The sequence below is a fragment of the Centroberyx gerrardi genome, chromosome 9 (assembly GCF_048128805.1).
Source record: "Centroberyx gerrardi isolate f3 chromosome 9, fCenGer3.hap1.cur.20231027, whole genome shotgun sequence".
NCBI lineage: Eukaryota > Metazoa > Chordata > Actinopteri > Beryciformes > Berycidae > Centroberyx > Centroberyx gerrardi.
Genome location: NC_136005.1, coordinates 17,159,760 through 17,176,145, shown reverse-complemented (window position 1 = coordinate 17,176,145; position 16,386 = coordinate 17,159,760). Strand labels below are relative to the sequence as shown.

Here is a 16,386-nt window from a genome sequence, read left to right as displayed (position 1 = left end):
ATAGAAATCAGTAAGAAAATCATAGCTTTCCCCTAGTCTCACCTGGTCGGTCTAGTTCATAGAAAGAGCAGATTGTCCTAATATTTTGTACACTCGGTGTACAAATAAGCACTAGCAAACTGTACAAGTGGACAAGCATTCCATATTTACCATGTAATTAGATCCCATTGGTTTTTTTGCAGCTTGAACCTGTTCTGTCATTTGAAACAAAAATGGCACCGCTTCCACTTTCATTTGCATTTCCATCACAAAAATCCCTGCCAGGCCTGGGTGGGCTCAAAGGCCTGTTTTCCCCTGAAAGGAGGCCCAGTTCTAGTGCAGCGTGCTGGGGGCTGCAGTACCCCTCCTCCCACTTCTCTCTCCCTACAGGCTGGATGAGCAGAGCCAGAGACCGATTGGCTCTGTGCTCCAGGCTGTGTGATTCTCTGCAGCGGGGTAATGTCACCCTGGCTCACCATCACGGCTCATTCTGTACTTTTATTCTCCTCTGAGCCTTTAAACGCTTCATTAGCCTTTAACAAGACTGCAGAGCCTGCTCTAAAGTCTACTTTAACCCCTCTCTCTCCGGCTCGCTCTCCCTCTCCGACTCTGTCCTCCTGAGTTCCAACCTTACTTTTCTCTTATCTCTGTATTCCTTGTTGCTTCCTCAGTTTTCAGTTCCAGTGTTGAGCGCCAGTCAGTTGGTAGTGATTGTGATTCTGAGCACTGCAAAGGATGTCTAACAGCAGTGGGAGAAATGGGGGGGCTGTTTTGGACTAAAGCCCTCCTCATGGACACCCACCCTGAATGGAGCGCATTGACACTCCTCTATCCTGCTACTCCCCCCCCCCGTACTCCCTGTCCCTCTTTCCCTGGATTGTCACCCCCTGAATGGGCCTTTCAGGGCCCTAGGCTAGCAGGCTGAGACACAAAACCTTCCTCTAGGAGATAAAGGGACAGGGCCCTGGACCTTTAGAAGGCATTAGTCAACTAGTCAGAGCCAGCCAAGCTCATCACACTTTCACTGTGAACCCACAACATAGACCTTTTCACTCTCAGGGCACAAACAAGACAGTTTACTGTCTCTTTCAGACACACACTCACGGATTTGTGTAGGCTCTTTTTGGTTTGTAATTGTCTTGTGAAAAGTTACATAACAAGGATACTTCTTTCATTTCCCATAGTACCTGGTTTCTAGTTGATTTAGGAGTAAGAAGACAGTGACTTTAGAGAAAGTCTGTGGCTTGCAGATTGACTGTTCTCTAGCTTGTTACTGTGCCTCCCTGTGCTTGTATCTTGATTTTTTTTTTCCATTCCACAGTTAGCTCTAGTACCTTTCTGAAAAATGAATGTGCTTCTGAGTGGTGATTAATTTTCCATGAATCCTGCAGTTTTGAACTAAGTCTTATCTATGCCTTTCACCCCTCTCTCCCCCTCACTCTCAATCTCTGTTTTCAGGGTGTACCCCAGCTCCCCTGTGCCAAGGCCCTCTACAACTATGACGGCAAGGAACCAGGAGACCTCAAGTTCAGCAAGGGTGACATCATCATCCTGCGCCGTCAAGTGGACGAAAACTGGTACCACGGGGAGATGGGTGGAGTCCACGGTTTCTTCCCCACCAACTTTGTCCAGATCATCAAGCCGCTGCCACAACCTCCTCCTCAGTGCAAAGCTCTCTATGACTTTGAGCTCAAAGACAAGGAGGCAGACAAGGACTGTCTGCCCTTCTCCAAGGTGAGAGACACAGTAGCACTGCAACACCCACAGCTCTGCCACGTGGTCACATAAGCTAAAAAAGGCTTTAATTACAGTGACACTCTCTCTTCCAAGCATTCATTTTCTCAAGTTATGAGTGTGCTAGAATATAAGGGTTGTTAACTGAAAGGCCCAGAGACATGGTTTAGTTTCTGAGGCAGCCTTCCAGATGAGCAGCTGTAATTAGGTTGGACAGTATGAATACCATACAGGAGCTATGTACAGCGGAAACTTTAAGAACTATAGTAATTGAGTGGTTACATCTGTCCGACTCTGAGGGTCATACTTTGATGTATTTGCATTCTGTCATCTGTGTTTTTATGCCACATGAGCAAAAATGTAATAGAAACATGCTTACTAAGCTGTTTTCCAAATGGCATGCCATGCATTAGACCTCAGTGTTTCACTCCCGGGCTCGTTCCCTTTAATAAAACATTGTCCCTACCTCATTATTTCTGTTCACTGTTTGTTCCTAGAGGATGGGAAACTCTCTTAGTTAGCAGCATCCTTAATGTTCTTCCCTATAACAAGGTCTTTCTCTCTCGCTTGAATTTCAGGATGATATCCTGACTGTGATCCGCAGAGTGGATGAAAACTGGGCGGAGGGAATGTTGGGTGATAAAATTGGAATCTTTCCCATCTCATATGTTGAGGTAAGCAAACCGTAACTGGATTCTTTAATGTCAGACGGTCCCTAATCACTAGTACAGCATGTGCTTCATAAAGAGCAGGAAAGCGCTGAGTTTCTCTGAATGCAGTCTTTTTCCTTACGTGATATCTTGCAAAATTTGTATGATAGTTCTCCTAACCTTTTGAAATGCTCATATATTTCACAGAAGTACTAAACATGTCTTTGAAGTTTCAGTCAGTTACAGTCTCTCGCTCTCTGAGCTCCATAGGTATCACTTAAAAGCATTAGCAATAATCCATGCAGAACAAAGTAAATCTTTGTCCTTTAAAGATCATTCCAACTGACAGTGACAGTGTCTTAACATTGTTATGAATATGACAATCAAGCTGAAAATATCTCATCTTGGAAAACCTATTTGGCCCATTGAAAGAATCTCAGAATAGCACTTCAATCTTGAATAAAGTAGTGTTGTAGCAGCGTAGGAGTGGGTGGAGGTTAGTCTGAAGAAGAAGAGCAATTTTTTAAAGCCAAGACATTTTTCTTTATTCCCTTCCCCTGTATTCTATCTGGTGACAATAACATATCCACATTGTAATACCCTGAGGCTGAGTGTTTTGCAGAAACCGAATGCAGAATATTTCCCAGGCTATAAATTGTCTATGTTTTCACAGTGGGGAGCCACTGGAGCAGAATAGAACAGAATATTTTGTTCTTCTCTGAGTAGATGGTATACAGTCGTGTTTGGGTTTCACAAACAAATAAACACAAGATCAGCACAGACGCATAGCATATAGAGTAGCACAGAACTATTCCTGTAGTGGTACAGTGAACGAATCACTATCTAGTTCATACCTTTTTATTGCCTTTTCAATTATTTATGTAATTTACTATTGGTGTCAAAGATGCCGTTTAATTAAATGAGGTTGAGGATCTGGACCTGATTGTGTTTGTTTTTAATCCTTATGTCTGATTTAGTGTGCTGATGTGTCAGTGATGAACCTGGCTCAGCACAGGCTTTCTGCTGGATTGGTGCGAAATGCTTAGCTTTTATGTCCTAAGTAGAGGGAGAGCTGCTTGGGGCAACGTGCGACGGCGAGTGAGAGCACCCTGTGATTAACTAAACCTTTTTAGTGTTCCTCCTTTGATTTTTGCCTTGCATGAAAGGGTCAGAAAGCCTGCAGTTTCTCGGCTGTCTAAAAGCCATCCACTCCCTCGGAGCCAGAGGTCCGCTGTAAAGCCCTGATAGATCACTCTGCTGCTCACCATCTCTACTGACCAAATAGAAGTGCTCCAAACAACCAGCTTCATTATGGAGAGTGACAGCTTTCATTATCATTTTAACAACCTCCCCTTCATCTGTTATTTCCACCTTCCTACTCCCTCCCTCTCTCTCTCTGCTGTCCCCCTGCCCTCTGCCCCTTGTCTTCTCCTCTATCCTAGTTCAACTCGGCGGCTCGTCAGCTTATAGAGTTGGACAAGCCGTCGGACTCCAGTGGAGACTCCGGTGAGGGGGCCTCCTCGGGGCCCCAGAGCAATGGTGCCCAGCGGGCGGGGGACAAGAAGAACAGCAAGAAGCGCCATTCCTTCACCTCCCTCACCATGTCCCACAAACCCTCGCTAGCTCCTCCCCCCCAGCGCCACTCCATGGAGATTAGCGGACCGGTCCTCATCAGCTCTAGCAACCCCACAGCCGCTGCCCGCATCGGGGAGATCAGCGGGGGGCTCTCCTGCAGCGCGCCTTCACAGGTGAGATACTCCATGGGGAGGGAGAGAGTGAGGGAGAGCTGCTGCTGCTGCATTGCAGGTCCCTAGTCCTACATCTTGTACACAGTGAGCTGACTAAAGGCGGAAAAGCTCATTTGTGGAAACGCACAGTATGATGAATAGGCTCCATTTAGCCGGAGCCATAGCTCTTATTTTGTCCTTGGTAATGATTTGTTTCACAATTTACTACAGTACCTAGAAGAATGTGCTCTCTGAAACACAAAATTGGGGAAAGTGTAACGCTTACAACATTACCCCGCACCGTGTGTTGCTTATTGACTGTGGGTGCCAGTAAATTCCATCTAACATGCACACCACAGCACTCTTTTAATTCAGTGTATTGGATGAGATATTCCTCTCTCAACCAGCTGACTTGTCAACATCCTGTTCAGTGGTATCCAAGTACACAACCATGAAAGAAGAATCAAACACAGCAGACAATCATGAAGCTGGAAAACATTGTCCAGATTCAGCACTTTTGTTTTCACAAGATGTTTGTTTCTTTTCAAAGATTCCACTCTCCTTCTGTCAGCAATTACCCTGACTTCCCTCTCCCCCATCATACCGAACAGGCCATCGCTCCGTCCAAGCGTTTGAAATCATGGATGCGTGACTCCACTCGCCCGCAAAAAAGGCTCCAGCTTAGCCCCCAAGGTTTCCACAGCAACCCCGGAATGGCAGCAACTCACAGCTGCTGTGTGGTTGCCAGGCGCTGGAGACTGGCTTTGACTTGGAGCTAGACAGTCAGAACGACAGACACGCAGATAGACAGGTCAGATAAACTGTCCTGCTGATTTGTCACAGTCTCAGGCTGTCTGTGACAGAGTGGGTGCTGTGAGGAGAGGAAACCTTCAGAGGATTTTTTCATTTTCTCTGAAGCTGATAAAAGAACATTGAAAATAGAGGTGTGCGTGTGTGTGTGTGTGTGTGTGTGTGTGTGTGCTTATCAGTTAAACATAAAACGTTTGGTAACACTTTACAATAACAATCACCAATACATTTTCCTAACATTTAATAATTATGATTGAACGTTGCGTAACTAATTGATGATTATTTTCCTACATTTTTTACCAGTTAATAGTAAATGATATAACATTATTTAATCATTCACTAATGAGAAATTCAATCAGTGATTTGTGTTAAAATCAGTCACTTGTTGTTATCCAGGTTAACACTTTTTAGTGCTTAGTTAAGTATTCATGAATGATTTTAACAAATGATTTGTTAAATATAAATAAGCATGTGGGCTGCTATTATAAAGGTGTAACTCATGTTTACAAGTGTTAGTAAATTATTAACAAGTGAAGTAATAAGTTATTAATGAACATTATCTGGGCCCTTATGAAGTTGCACCTAATGGCTATTAGTAGACAATGTAGGTAATTATCAATTATTAATCATCAATTAGTTGTTAACCCTTAAAATGATGTTTAATACATATTGAATAGTGATTAATTCACCATTTATATGTGTTTGTTAATATAAAGTGTTGCCAAATGTTTGCTGTGAATGAGTATAAAGTCTAATCGTGTGAAGGCGCTATATCATTCCTTTAAACATTTGTTGGCATGTGCACACAATAGCAAGCAATTTTCTTTGTGTTTTCCAAGCTCAACAAAACCAGTTTTGAAGTGCCATTGGTTTGACAATGTTCAGAGCCAGTTCTCATATCCACTGGCAGCCCCATACTGACACCGTTATTTCTCTCCCAGGCTCTGGGAGCTTGTAGCTAGAGCTGCAGAATTTTGTTCTGAGCTGTAATTCTATTTTTATATTCTTTTCTGCTTTTTTGAAAGTTTTTTTTGTCCTTAAATGTCCTTTCCATATTTTCTCACTGTCTTAATGTCAGACATTCTGACATGTTTACAGCTCCTGGGAATCAGTAACCTTTTTTAAAGAGGAGCCATTCACAAGTCAATGCTTTGATCCATGTATGTATGTGTTTGTTTGTGAGAGGGAGAGGAAGAGAGAGAGATTGTGTGTGTACAGAAAAGTGGGTCTCAAGGATCTTTTGTCTTGTCTTTTTATAAACCCACACCCTTTCATGTAGAATTGTTTTTTCTTTCATTAAAGACCTCTATCCATGGGGAAGGTGTAATCATGCTTGTGGTGTGATCAGACTCCCAACTTGGCCTTTCTCCGCTAATTATTAACAAGATACTGTCTGCATTATAAAACTTCCATTCACGCCTGTAAGGTGATCCTCCCTGGTGACAAAGGTTAGGACTAGCAATCTGGTGGATTTACAGATCACTGTGTTTAATAAAAACACAAAAGCGAGACTCCCTAGACAGTGTATGCATGACACAGCCCCCCCCCCCCCCCCCCCTTGCTTCTACTCATCTTCTCCCCCTTCAACGTACAGAGAAAAACAACAAAGGTAAGGAGTAGTTGCCTAGGTGCCTGAGGAGTCTGTCTTGGAAATGAGCACGCGGCACGCCCCCTGTCTACCATTGTACTACACAAGGGGCGACAGAGGATTGTTAAGGAGGAAAGAGGGTGACTGTTGATAGCATCCTACATGTATTCTCATGAAACTTGTTAGTTCTTCCATATGGTGCAACATACTTGCTCTGTGCCACAGTGTTATTTTGAAAAATGTGGTGTACAGTGTATGCATATACATGTGTTCCAGTTAGCCTCTGTACTGACAGTGCTACTGTTCAGTTTTGCCTTCCCATGGCACACCCAGTGCACCATGGATATGGCAGCAGTATAGATTGAATCTGAGGTTGGCCTGCTTTCTGTAATGGTTCACCTTGAGAGGCGGCTCTGTCTGGGGCAGTCATGCATGGAGAGAGACCGCAGGGTACAGGGAGATATTGTGTGTCCAACAGTATGGCCTTGTTACCAGGACACCACCATGACTCAGGCAACACGTGGACCATTGGTTTCCCTTTCTCCTGGTTGGGAAAGCCACCTCTCTCCACTTGCCCAATGAAATTTCCTGCGGGTGGTCACCTGATTTAAATCTGCCAATCAGATCATCAGAACACCCTTGTGGTTATGGGTTAGTCACTAGGATACAGAGCCGCATGTGTGCATCACTGTTCTGAAAGGGACATTTCCACACAATGTGACATTTTTAGAGCGGGAGACGGTTTTTAAAATGAAAATGTGGTCTGCGCGCTCGAAAATGGGTCATCTCATTTCCCATGTGAGACTAAGAGAGACAGATTAGCACAAACGTCCCAGGGCACATTTCCTTGCTTCCTGTCTGATGGATTGGAATAAGGCCGAATACGATCATGTTGTGACTATTCAAGCACGTCTTGTATTCTTGATGTGTGAGTGAAGCATGTCCACTGCAATGTAGTCACTATGGTGATGTTATTTGACGGTCCACAATTTCCTTTTCGTTGACAGGTACACATTTGCACAACTGGACTAATCGTGACTCCACCCCCTAGCAGTCCTGTAACCACAGCAACGGTCTTCACATTTCCCTCAGAGACGAGCTACACATCCATCCCTGTGGTAGGTGGATTCTTCTACAGGTCTTATACATTCCTGCAGAGTACAAACACCAGGCCAAAGCACCCACAACAAAAAATTGTGTAACATTGTTGTAATAATAAATGTTAAGCTAGTACATTACTTCACATAGAATAATTAACACACATCTCTCATAAAAACAATTGGTATGCCATTAGGGCTCAAACAAAAAGGAATACCTTGAATTTTTGAGTTTTAGTTTTATTCATTATTTTTCAGAATGGCTAGCTGCAAGCAAAATTTGATTGGAATGGTGAATGCTGACAATACATGTTTAGAGAAAGTAAATTACTTGAGAGGAAATTTGCCTCCCGATCTGGCTTGTTTCTGCTGAAGAAAAATGAGTGAAACTGAAAATGTCAAGGAACCCCTTTAACCTACACAAATCAGCAAGCACACTTCCCGTCTGTCTGTGTGTACGTGTGTGTGTGTGCGCTGGTATGTGGTGCTTCTGAATGAGCAGGAATGTGTACACAAAAGGTTGAGCTCTCCGCTTCACTTGGGAACTCTACATGATGTTTTTGTACAGATGATTTTTGTGGCCTGCAGGCAACCTAATTATCTCAGCTCAAGCGTCAGCAGTGAACCGAAACACACATCGACACTCACGAAATACACATGAACACATATACACATACCGCAGGGCCGTCTGAGAGCCCCTTTCCTCCCCCACTGTTTTATGGCAGCTATTGCTCTCTGCTGCTCAGTGTTGGCAATGTTGAGCTGAGGCTTGTCTTGTTCCTAGGTATGTCTGTGTGCTGTCATTTAGGCTTTTACCATGTCGGGAAAGAAATTCAGACCTTTTCTATATGCACTATCCTGCCAGTGGAGAGTCTGCATATGTGTGTGTGTGTGTGGGTGTAATTGTATAGCAGTGCTGTTGTTGTCTGCTTCATGGTGACTTAACAGGTTGGTGACTTAAATTTTATTCCTGTAACCCGAAAGAACAGAGCAAGTAGCTCAGAAGCTTTTTTTTTTTTTTAAATATGTACTGTTTGTTATAATTGAAAAACCTCAATAAAAATATTGTTAAAAAAAAAAAAAAAAAAAGTAGCTCAGAAGCACACAAAGGCTACGATAAAGTTAGGATTTCTATAAATGTCTCGCTCATTTGCCTCTTTGCAAAGCTTGACTCTCTTTCATTAGAGAAGTACAACAAGGGAAAACCAGTGTGTCTAGAAGAATCCGCTAGTGGTTGGTTTGAGACTTGTTTTTAAGAGTGTCTATAGACATGTTTTTCATTTCATATGGTACCAATTAAATACTGCAATGGATTTAACATCCAGCTATGTGGTCTCCTAGCAACAAACAAACAAGCAGAATAGAAGGAGATTCCCAGTTGACGGGGGAAGTCGGGGACAAGACCGAAATTTCTGCCAAGCCATACTCTCCCTTGGTGTCAGCAAGTGGGATGGAATTTGCCAGATGACAGATGATCTCTTGCTCTCTTTCTCTCTTTCTTGCTCATAAACAGACCGGTTTCTCCACTTTAGCAACATGTACTCAGTGTTTTTCGGAGCTCATGTTACTCTTTTTTTGTCCTGCTGCTATATACTGACAGGAAGTAAATGTTTTAATTGTTATGTAATTGTAATTTAATGTAGAACGTTATCCAATTGCTAATGTGATTTTTTTTTTTTTTTTTTTTTTTTGACCCTACAGGATGCTCTCCCGCCTCCCCCACCTCCACCCCCACAATCCTCTGTTGTCGGAGCAGCATCTTCATTGGCTGCTGGACAGAGACCCTCCCCCAGCATAAGCGACCAAAGTGGGAGACAAAGACCCACAGTGTGAGTTATAAAAACAGTCTCGCACAAAAATATGCAGTCTTCTTAGATGTGCAGTGAAATGTCAGAAGCGGTTTACACACCAGCGGCCCAGGGCTTAATGCATATGCTCACTGCAGAGGGTGAAGTCCTCGCCTCTGAGTGACCCCTCAGCTGTCAGACTAGGGCTGCAGAGTGTGAGCCTGTGCACAGGTGAAGGGGTCGACACCTGTGGGCGACAGTCTCCTGGGACCCATTGAGAGACCTTCCCCGTCACCCCTGGCTTCTGACCGCTCACCCTTCCCCTCATTACTCCTCCAAGACTCTCCACACACCTGATAAGAATTAGATCCACTTGTGCCTGTTCTCCCTCAGTCGACTGCGTTTGCCTGTGCATGCATGTCAGACTCTGAGGCATTTATATTCCCATTCCCCTGAAAACATTGAAATCAGACTGTGAGGCCCAAAAACATCCCTTCTGAGACTCCCATTGCATCGCCTGCCATCCCAGTCCGGTTCTAGCACTACTGTGGAGAGATGACCCACATATTGCTGTGTCCTCCAGGATACTTTTCTCTGGGTCAGAGGGCAGACTCTCTGCTGGAAGGTCTCAGAGGAGATGATGGCAGATGTACTGTTAGTCACAGCAGGGCAAATCCAGAACAAATGGCATGATGTACAAAATGTGACTGTAGTTGCTTTCCCACAAGGGAGAAAAATCAAACATGCGAGCGCTCTGTCTATGTAGGAGTGTTTTGTTCTGATGTTTTTGGAAACTGCTATGCCTTATCGTTTCCATGCCCATGTTTACTGTTTGTTCTGTGTCTAGCTATGTGGCCATGTTCCCTTACACTCCCCGTAAGGAGGATGAGCTGGAGCTGCGGAAGGGAGAGATGTTTCTGGTGCTGGAACGCTGTCAGGATGGCTGGTTCAAGGGCACCTCCATGCACACCGGCAAGATAGGAGTCTTCCCCGGGAACTACATGAGTCCTGTGAGCAGGTCAGTCAGTAACGTGCACATCAACATGCACTCATGCACACATTTGGCTGCGTGCGCATTTCTCTTTGATATGCAAATTGCCTTATGCCAGTCACTCTACCGATTTGGGTCTTTTGCATTGCTCTCACATGTTTTAATAGAATTTCTGTAAAATGTTTGCCAACAATGAATTCAAAATCTCTTTTATACAATATATTGTTATTTCATATGTTCATTGATAAAGCACAACTAATACCTGCATGTGTATATTGTTTATTTTGGTTTTGAATTCCAAATTACATTTAATAAATGTGTAATCTCTCACTACATACTGTACCTGCCATGTGATCCTATGCTCTCAGCTGAGGAGTAACAGTCGATTTTAGCCTTAATTCCAAAACTAGTTGCTGTCTACCTTGGCATTTTGTGCAAAAGCAACAGTCAGAAAAGCCTGAAAAGCTCACATATTGATAGGAAAATAAATTATATATGCTGTATGTATATATAATGTTGCATACAAATCAAGCCAAGATCAATAGACTGAAATGTAATTTTTAAATCATGAAAACAAAATGCACCCTATTGGTGGAATTAATCATGTCCACACTGTTGTCATCTCGCCTCTTATTTATCCTTGTAACTTGCGTCAGAGTGCTAGGCCTAACCCCTCCTCACACGGTCTCCCCTCAGGACAGCGTCGGGGAGCACCCAGCCCAAGGTGCCCATGAGTCTGTGCACTCAGGCTGGCAGAGGAGTCACCATCGTCAGCCCCTCCTCCGCTCCTCTTGGGGCCATCGTTCCTGGGCCTGACTTCAACAAACCCCTCACCGTATGCTCCGGCCCTGTCCCTGCCAGCCCCCAAACTGCTGTTGTGGTAACAGCAGCTCAAACAGCCACAGGTCAACAGCCGAAAGTACTGATGCATGTCAGCTCTCAGATGACTGTTAACCAGGCTCGCAACGCTGTCAGGACAGGTAGGCTCACTGTGAGGGAAATGGTTGCCAGAGAGTGCCTCTATTGTAAGAGTTTTTAATCATCTAAGAGTGTTTTTTATCTTCTCCTTTCAGCTGCATGTCACAATCAAGACCGGCCCACAGCAGCAGTGACACCCATCCAGTCTGCAACACCTGTTTACCTGCCCCACCTCACAGTGTGCCCCCAGCCCTCCTCCAGCCCTGCCCAAGGCTGCGCCCGGGCCGGGGTGGCCATGGGCTGCGCCGCTGCCTCCCTGACCCCACCCAACGTCAGTGCCGCCTCCTTGGAGGGCGATGCTTTGCGGCCTGTAGCTGTCCTCACTGTGCCTGTCGGCCCGGGTAACAGCTCAGCTCTCAATAGCACCGCTCCTAACGTGGCTCTCACCTGCCGACTGGATAAGGATGTCAAGGTTGGCAGTGTTTAAATATTTTCAGGGCTCCCATGAATGGTATTGACGCTATCTGTAAATAACTATCCATTGCTGTTGCTATCACCAGTAGATGTTTGCATGTTTCATTGTCTGCCTTTGTGGATATATCTATATTTCTGACATATTTTCTGATAGAGAGCAGTGCTTGCCAGATGACTGAAATACTTAACATCGGTTGGGAGTGTCTGGGGCTCCTGATTACTGACAATTATTAGAATACCAAACAATCTGCTCGCCGCTGAAAATAGCAGTCAACAAGGGGAGTTTATGTTAAGCACCGTATTTACACACAAGAGTACCGTCTGTTTCTCAAGTGATTCTTGAGACTAAAAGAGTTGAGAGTTAGAGGGGGAGGAAGTCAGATGAAGCCAGCCAACAGGCACCAGCTGTTGGTTTGTCCCTGACAGCTCCTCAGTGTAACACTGATTGGCCTGAACCACATTATCTAAACATTTTCTGAGCTGAAAAGCAGCCAATAATCAAATGACAATGACCGTGGCTATTGTTGAGCAGATCTAAGTTGCAGTTTAAAATGAAAGTCTGCCTGTGGTTTGTGAAAATTGCTCGTATGCCTCACTGCCTGGAAGTGGTAGCCATTGTTCCAGCATAAAAAGCTATGTTGTCTCGTTGCTGCAGAGAGAGAAGAAAGGCCTTCTGAAGCTGTTGTCCTCCAACAAGAAGAAGGCTCGTCCTTCACCCCCCTCCTCTCCCACGCTCGAGGCGGAGCAGGCTGCTGCTGGCGAGATGCTGCAGGGCGCCATGGGGCCGGACACCACCCCTCCGTCTGGCAACGGCGGACGAGTGGAGCCTGACCCTGCTGCTGTCGCCTCCGCCTCTTCATCTTCCTCTTCCTCCTCGGCCCCTGAATCATCCCACCGTAAGAGCAGTCCCCTTGACGGATGCGCCCCCATCGCTCCTCCTCCTCGCCAAGCCTGCTCCTCTCTCTTATCTCAACAGCATGATGCACGGCCCATCATATGTGAGAGGTACAGAGATGTATATCCGCTGTTATATAGTGTTGTTTTGTGATTTTGCTTATCTGACCCCTACATAGAAAGTGTAAAACTATATTATAGTTATTATGAATTATCAGTTGTCTTTCCAGCAGTGTGTCTGACTTTCCCGCTGGCTGTGCTCCCCAGGTACAGGGTCGTGGTATCCTATCCTCCCCAGAGCGAGGCTGAGCTGGAGCTGAAGGAGGGAGACATCGTGTTTGTTCACAGGAAGAGGGAAGACGGCTGGTTCAAAGGCACGCTCCAGAGGAACGGCAGGACTGGACTGTTCCCCGGCAGCTTTGTGGACAGCATCTAACACACTACAGTGGACCGCGGTCACCACCACCATCACCTAGCTGACCGCTATTAGCCTTACCATGGCACAATACAAACCAAACCGATCAGCACTCGCAAGGTTCCCAGGACGGTGTCGTCAGATTGACACTTCACCTCCTTAGAGGCCGCTGTGGCTTCAGTCACAGAAATGGAACAGTGATGGCCATAGCACAGGAGAGAGGGTTGCAGAGAAGAACAGGATATGTCGGCAATTAAAGCACAGTGGGCAGAGCTAGAGGAGAGCACACTACTCATGAACTTTTTTTTCTTTTTGTTGGTTATTTATATCTTTGTAACAATTCAGATGTTAAATGTGTGCCTTGTACTGTTCCTCACTTTATTGTATATAAGGAGACAAAGATGATTAGTCACAAAACAAACAATATGACCTGTTAATAGATATGTTACACATTTTAACTTATTTCATAGTTTTGTTTTCTGGAAAAGATGAGCTTGGCCTTTTTGCAGTGCAACACATTTAGGGGTTAAGCTGGCACATGCCTTATACCATATTTTACTACATTGTCTATGCTTGTCTGTCTTAGACTGCCAGAAAGAGTTTTACAATTGTTTCAACTATCAGCTGAAAAGAGAAGGTATATCAGATGCAGCAGACCAGAAAAAAGGAGCAGTGTCATCATCAGCATGTGCTGTATAGCAGGAAAAAGGATACTTCCCCAGCTCCAAAGGTCTTACCTAAACCTGATTTAAGATCTGACTGACCAGAAGAGATATCTGCAATATTGCATATATTCATATACTCTAGCTATCATTCACAGCCATGTGGAAATTGCACATCACAAAGTATTTTTTCAAAACCAGGCCGTTTAAAGTCCTCCTCCTTTTTCCTGTTGTGGCTGATGTGCTGAGTTGTTGATCTGTTACCTTGCGGTCATCAAATATTTGCATGTCAGTAGGAAAGCCTTCTGCAGGAGGATGAACTGGGGATAGATTTGTTAGGGGATTGCTTCGTTTTTGCCTTTTTTTTAATATGCGGAAAATACACTCCAAAATAGACTTTGCAAACAAATATTGCTTACTTTGTACCTTCTATGTACTTACTGACCAGAGTAGCTGCTCCCCTAACCCCTTGGCAGTAGCCTAACCGCACCAGACATAGCTCTACATCACAAGAGCGACATACACCTATCATTTCAATAACAATGCACAACTGATTCTTTTTAATGTATATTTATGTTCATTAAATTCCACATGGAGTTGACACCAGCTGCTCTTACAGAGTGTCTGCCGTATAGTTAACCTGGACACACAGCAAGACACAAGACTTAGCGCTGAAGGTCGCCCTTCACAAGCTCTCAACTTCTGTATACTATTACTCATTCCTAATGTGACTTGTTGCAATAAAAACACTACTAGCTAGAGCACAGAATGTTTTCCTCAAGTAACATATCACTCTACAGGAAGAGGTATGTAGTGTAATTCTCTCGAGTCTTGAAAGGCGAGGTTTTAATAGAAATCAATCACTTTGACGCCCTTGATTCTTGATTTAGTGGTTGGGTTTTGCTGTACATTACGTCTATACAAAGTGTTTGATGTTAAGTGTTGTACTGACTTGAATTACTGTATGATTTACTTGTGATTGGAAGGGATTTGGTAGCAGTTTTGTTGCTGGTTGAACATAAAACAAAAATAATGAGCAGTGATAGAATGAGTAGTTTGGAGGATGAAAACTTATCGGTTTGTTTCGTCAAAACAAATCTGTCAAAACGTAATGCCTCTTCTCCTTTTTTATTCCCAAAAATACATTGGAAAAAGGATTGATCGTAGGGATTTCTCTACCATATAATTAAAGGTCTTTGATTTTGCCAAGGTAGCAATGAGAGAAGATGTAAGGAATGGGGCCAGAACTGTTGAAATACTTAATATTGTCCTAGTTGTCAGTGGACCCCAAAACAGTTAATGTAGTGTAATTGATTCAACTGTAGATAAGTGACTGCTACTGAAAATCTTCAGAAAGACCTACAAGGTCTGGGGGGTATTTAAACATTTGAGTGTTGAGGCAATCACTGAATTATGCCAAATTTGGACATTTCATATCCGACGCGAAGTATGGATTCACCGACTGAATTGGACCCAGATTTTCAAGTGTTTTGTTTTTTTTCAAATGTTTTATTGTTAATTGACGGGGACCACTGTGTAATTGACTGCTGGATATGTTGTAGTTTGTGTTTGTTTGAAAATTGGAGAAAGCCTGGAAAAGGGTGGTACAAATCACTGTTAGGGCCTTTTTTGTTTTGTTTCTCAGTTGGTACTTATGTAGAATTAACCTGATGTTCCATAGTTGTCTTGGCAATCACCACACCAACCTCAGGCTATATGCTAAACTGTTTCTTTGAGTGTCTTTCATTTCACTGGTAAGCCTTTATATACACAACAGACTTACATGTACACAGATGCACACATTCATCATGACATATGCACTATCATAGCATTTCTAATCATACTGACGTCACATTGGTCAATGATCAAACAGTCTGCACAGTTTCAGACTGATAAAAAGTGAAGCATTGTGTTCCTGTCAGCAGTTGTTATACTGTCTTTTCATGTCTTGGAACACAAGGTAACACTAAAGTTTGCTTGATTCAACTTAATGGATTTTCCTCATGCCAAGGTGACTTACTTGATTTTTTGTTTTTTTTGAATGATTTTTTTTTGTATAGTTAGTCTGTTGTATGTCTGAAAATGGTGAAATTGAAATCAACTTATTTGGCACAAGTCTATGTGAAAAACATTCTGAAGTATTTGAGGGAATAGCACATTTTGTAAAAAATGACTATAACAATAAAAGCTAATGGTTTCCATATTTGTTTTCAGGCCAATTTATTGTTTTGTGATGTCTTCTCTCTGTTTGCACCAGTATTTGTCATGACCTTGTGTTTTGCTGGCCATTTGCTGCCAGGTTAGAGCTGCCTCACCAGGAACATGAAAGGAGACATGGACCGCTGTTGACAGGACTGAGTACTCACATCCTCATCTTTCCCCATCTCTTCCCTTCCCACAGGGACATGCCTAGGCTTGGATGGCATCAATAAACCTGAGGCACGCAGGGTCTGAGCTTGTGTGTGTTTAAAAGTGTATACGTAACACACAGTTACACACAGATTAGATAACAGTGAAGAGAGTATTTCAGGTCAAACACAAAACTACATGCATTCATTAGTGTCTCCAGAAGCAAAAGGCTCTTGCTGTAGATTAGCCTCTCCGCTGACTTACAGTGGAGACGTTTTGCAGTGGGAGGTGAGCCATCCCAGTGGCCTAGC

General features: G+C 43.8%; 1 protein-coding gene across 1 annotated transcript in view; it reads left to right on the top strand.

Moving 5' to 3' along the window:
• sh3rf1 (SH3 domain containing ring finger 1) overlaps window positions 1–15,907 on the top strand; it is a 35,720-nt gene extending 19,813 nt beyond the window's left edge. The window contains exons 3-12 of the mRNA XM_071912820.2: window positions 1,438–1,713; window positions 2,292–2,387; window positions 3,806–4,111; window positions 7,496–7,606; window positions 9,287–9,414; window positions 10,220–10,390; window positions 11,060–11,343; window positions 11,437–11,753; window positions 12,411–12,760; window positions 12,917–15,907. Of these exons, the coding sequence (XP_071768921.2) occupies window positions 1,438–1,713; window positions 2,292–2,387; window positions 3,806–4,111; window positions 7,496–7,606; window positions 9,287–9,414; window positions 10,220–10,390; window positions 11,060–11,343; window positions 11,437–11,753; window positions 12,411–12,760; window positions 12,917–13,085 (2,208 nt within the window). The 3' untranslated portion in view covers window positions 13,086–15,907. The remainder of the gene's footprint in view (window positions 1–1,437; window positions 1,714–2,291; window positions 2,388–3,805; window positions 4,112–7,495; window positions 7,607–9,286; window positions 9,415–10,219; window positions 10,391–11,059; window positions 11,344–11,436; window positions 11,754–12,410; window positions 12,761–12,916) is intronic.
• Window positions 15,908–16,386: the final 479 nt, after the last annotated feature.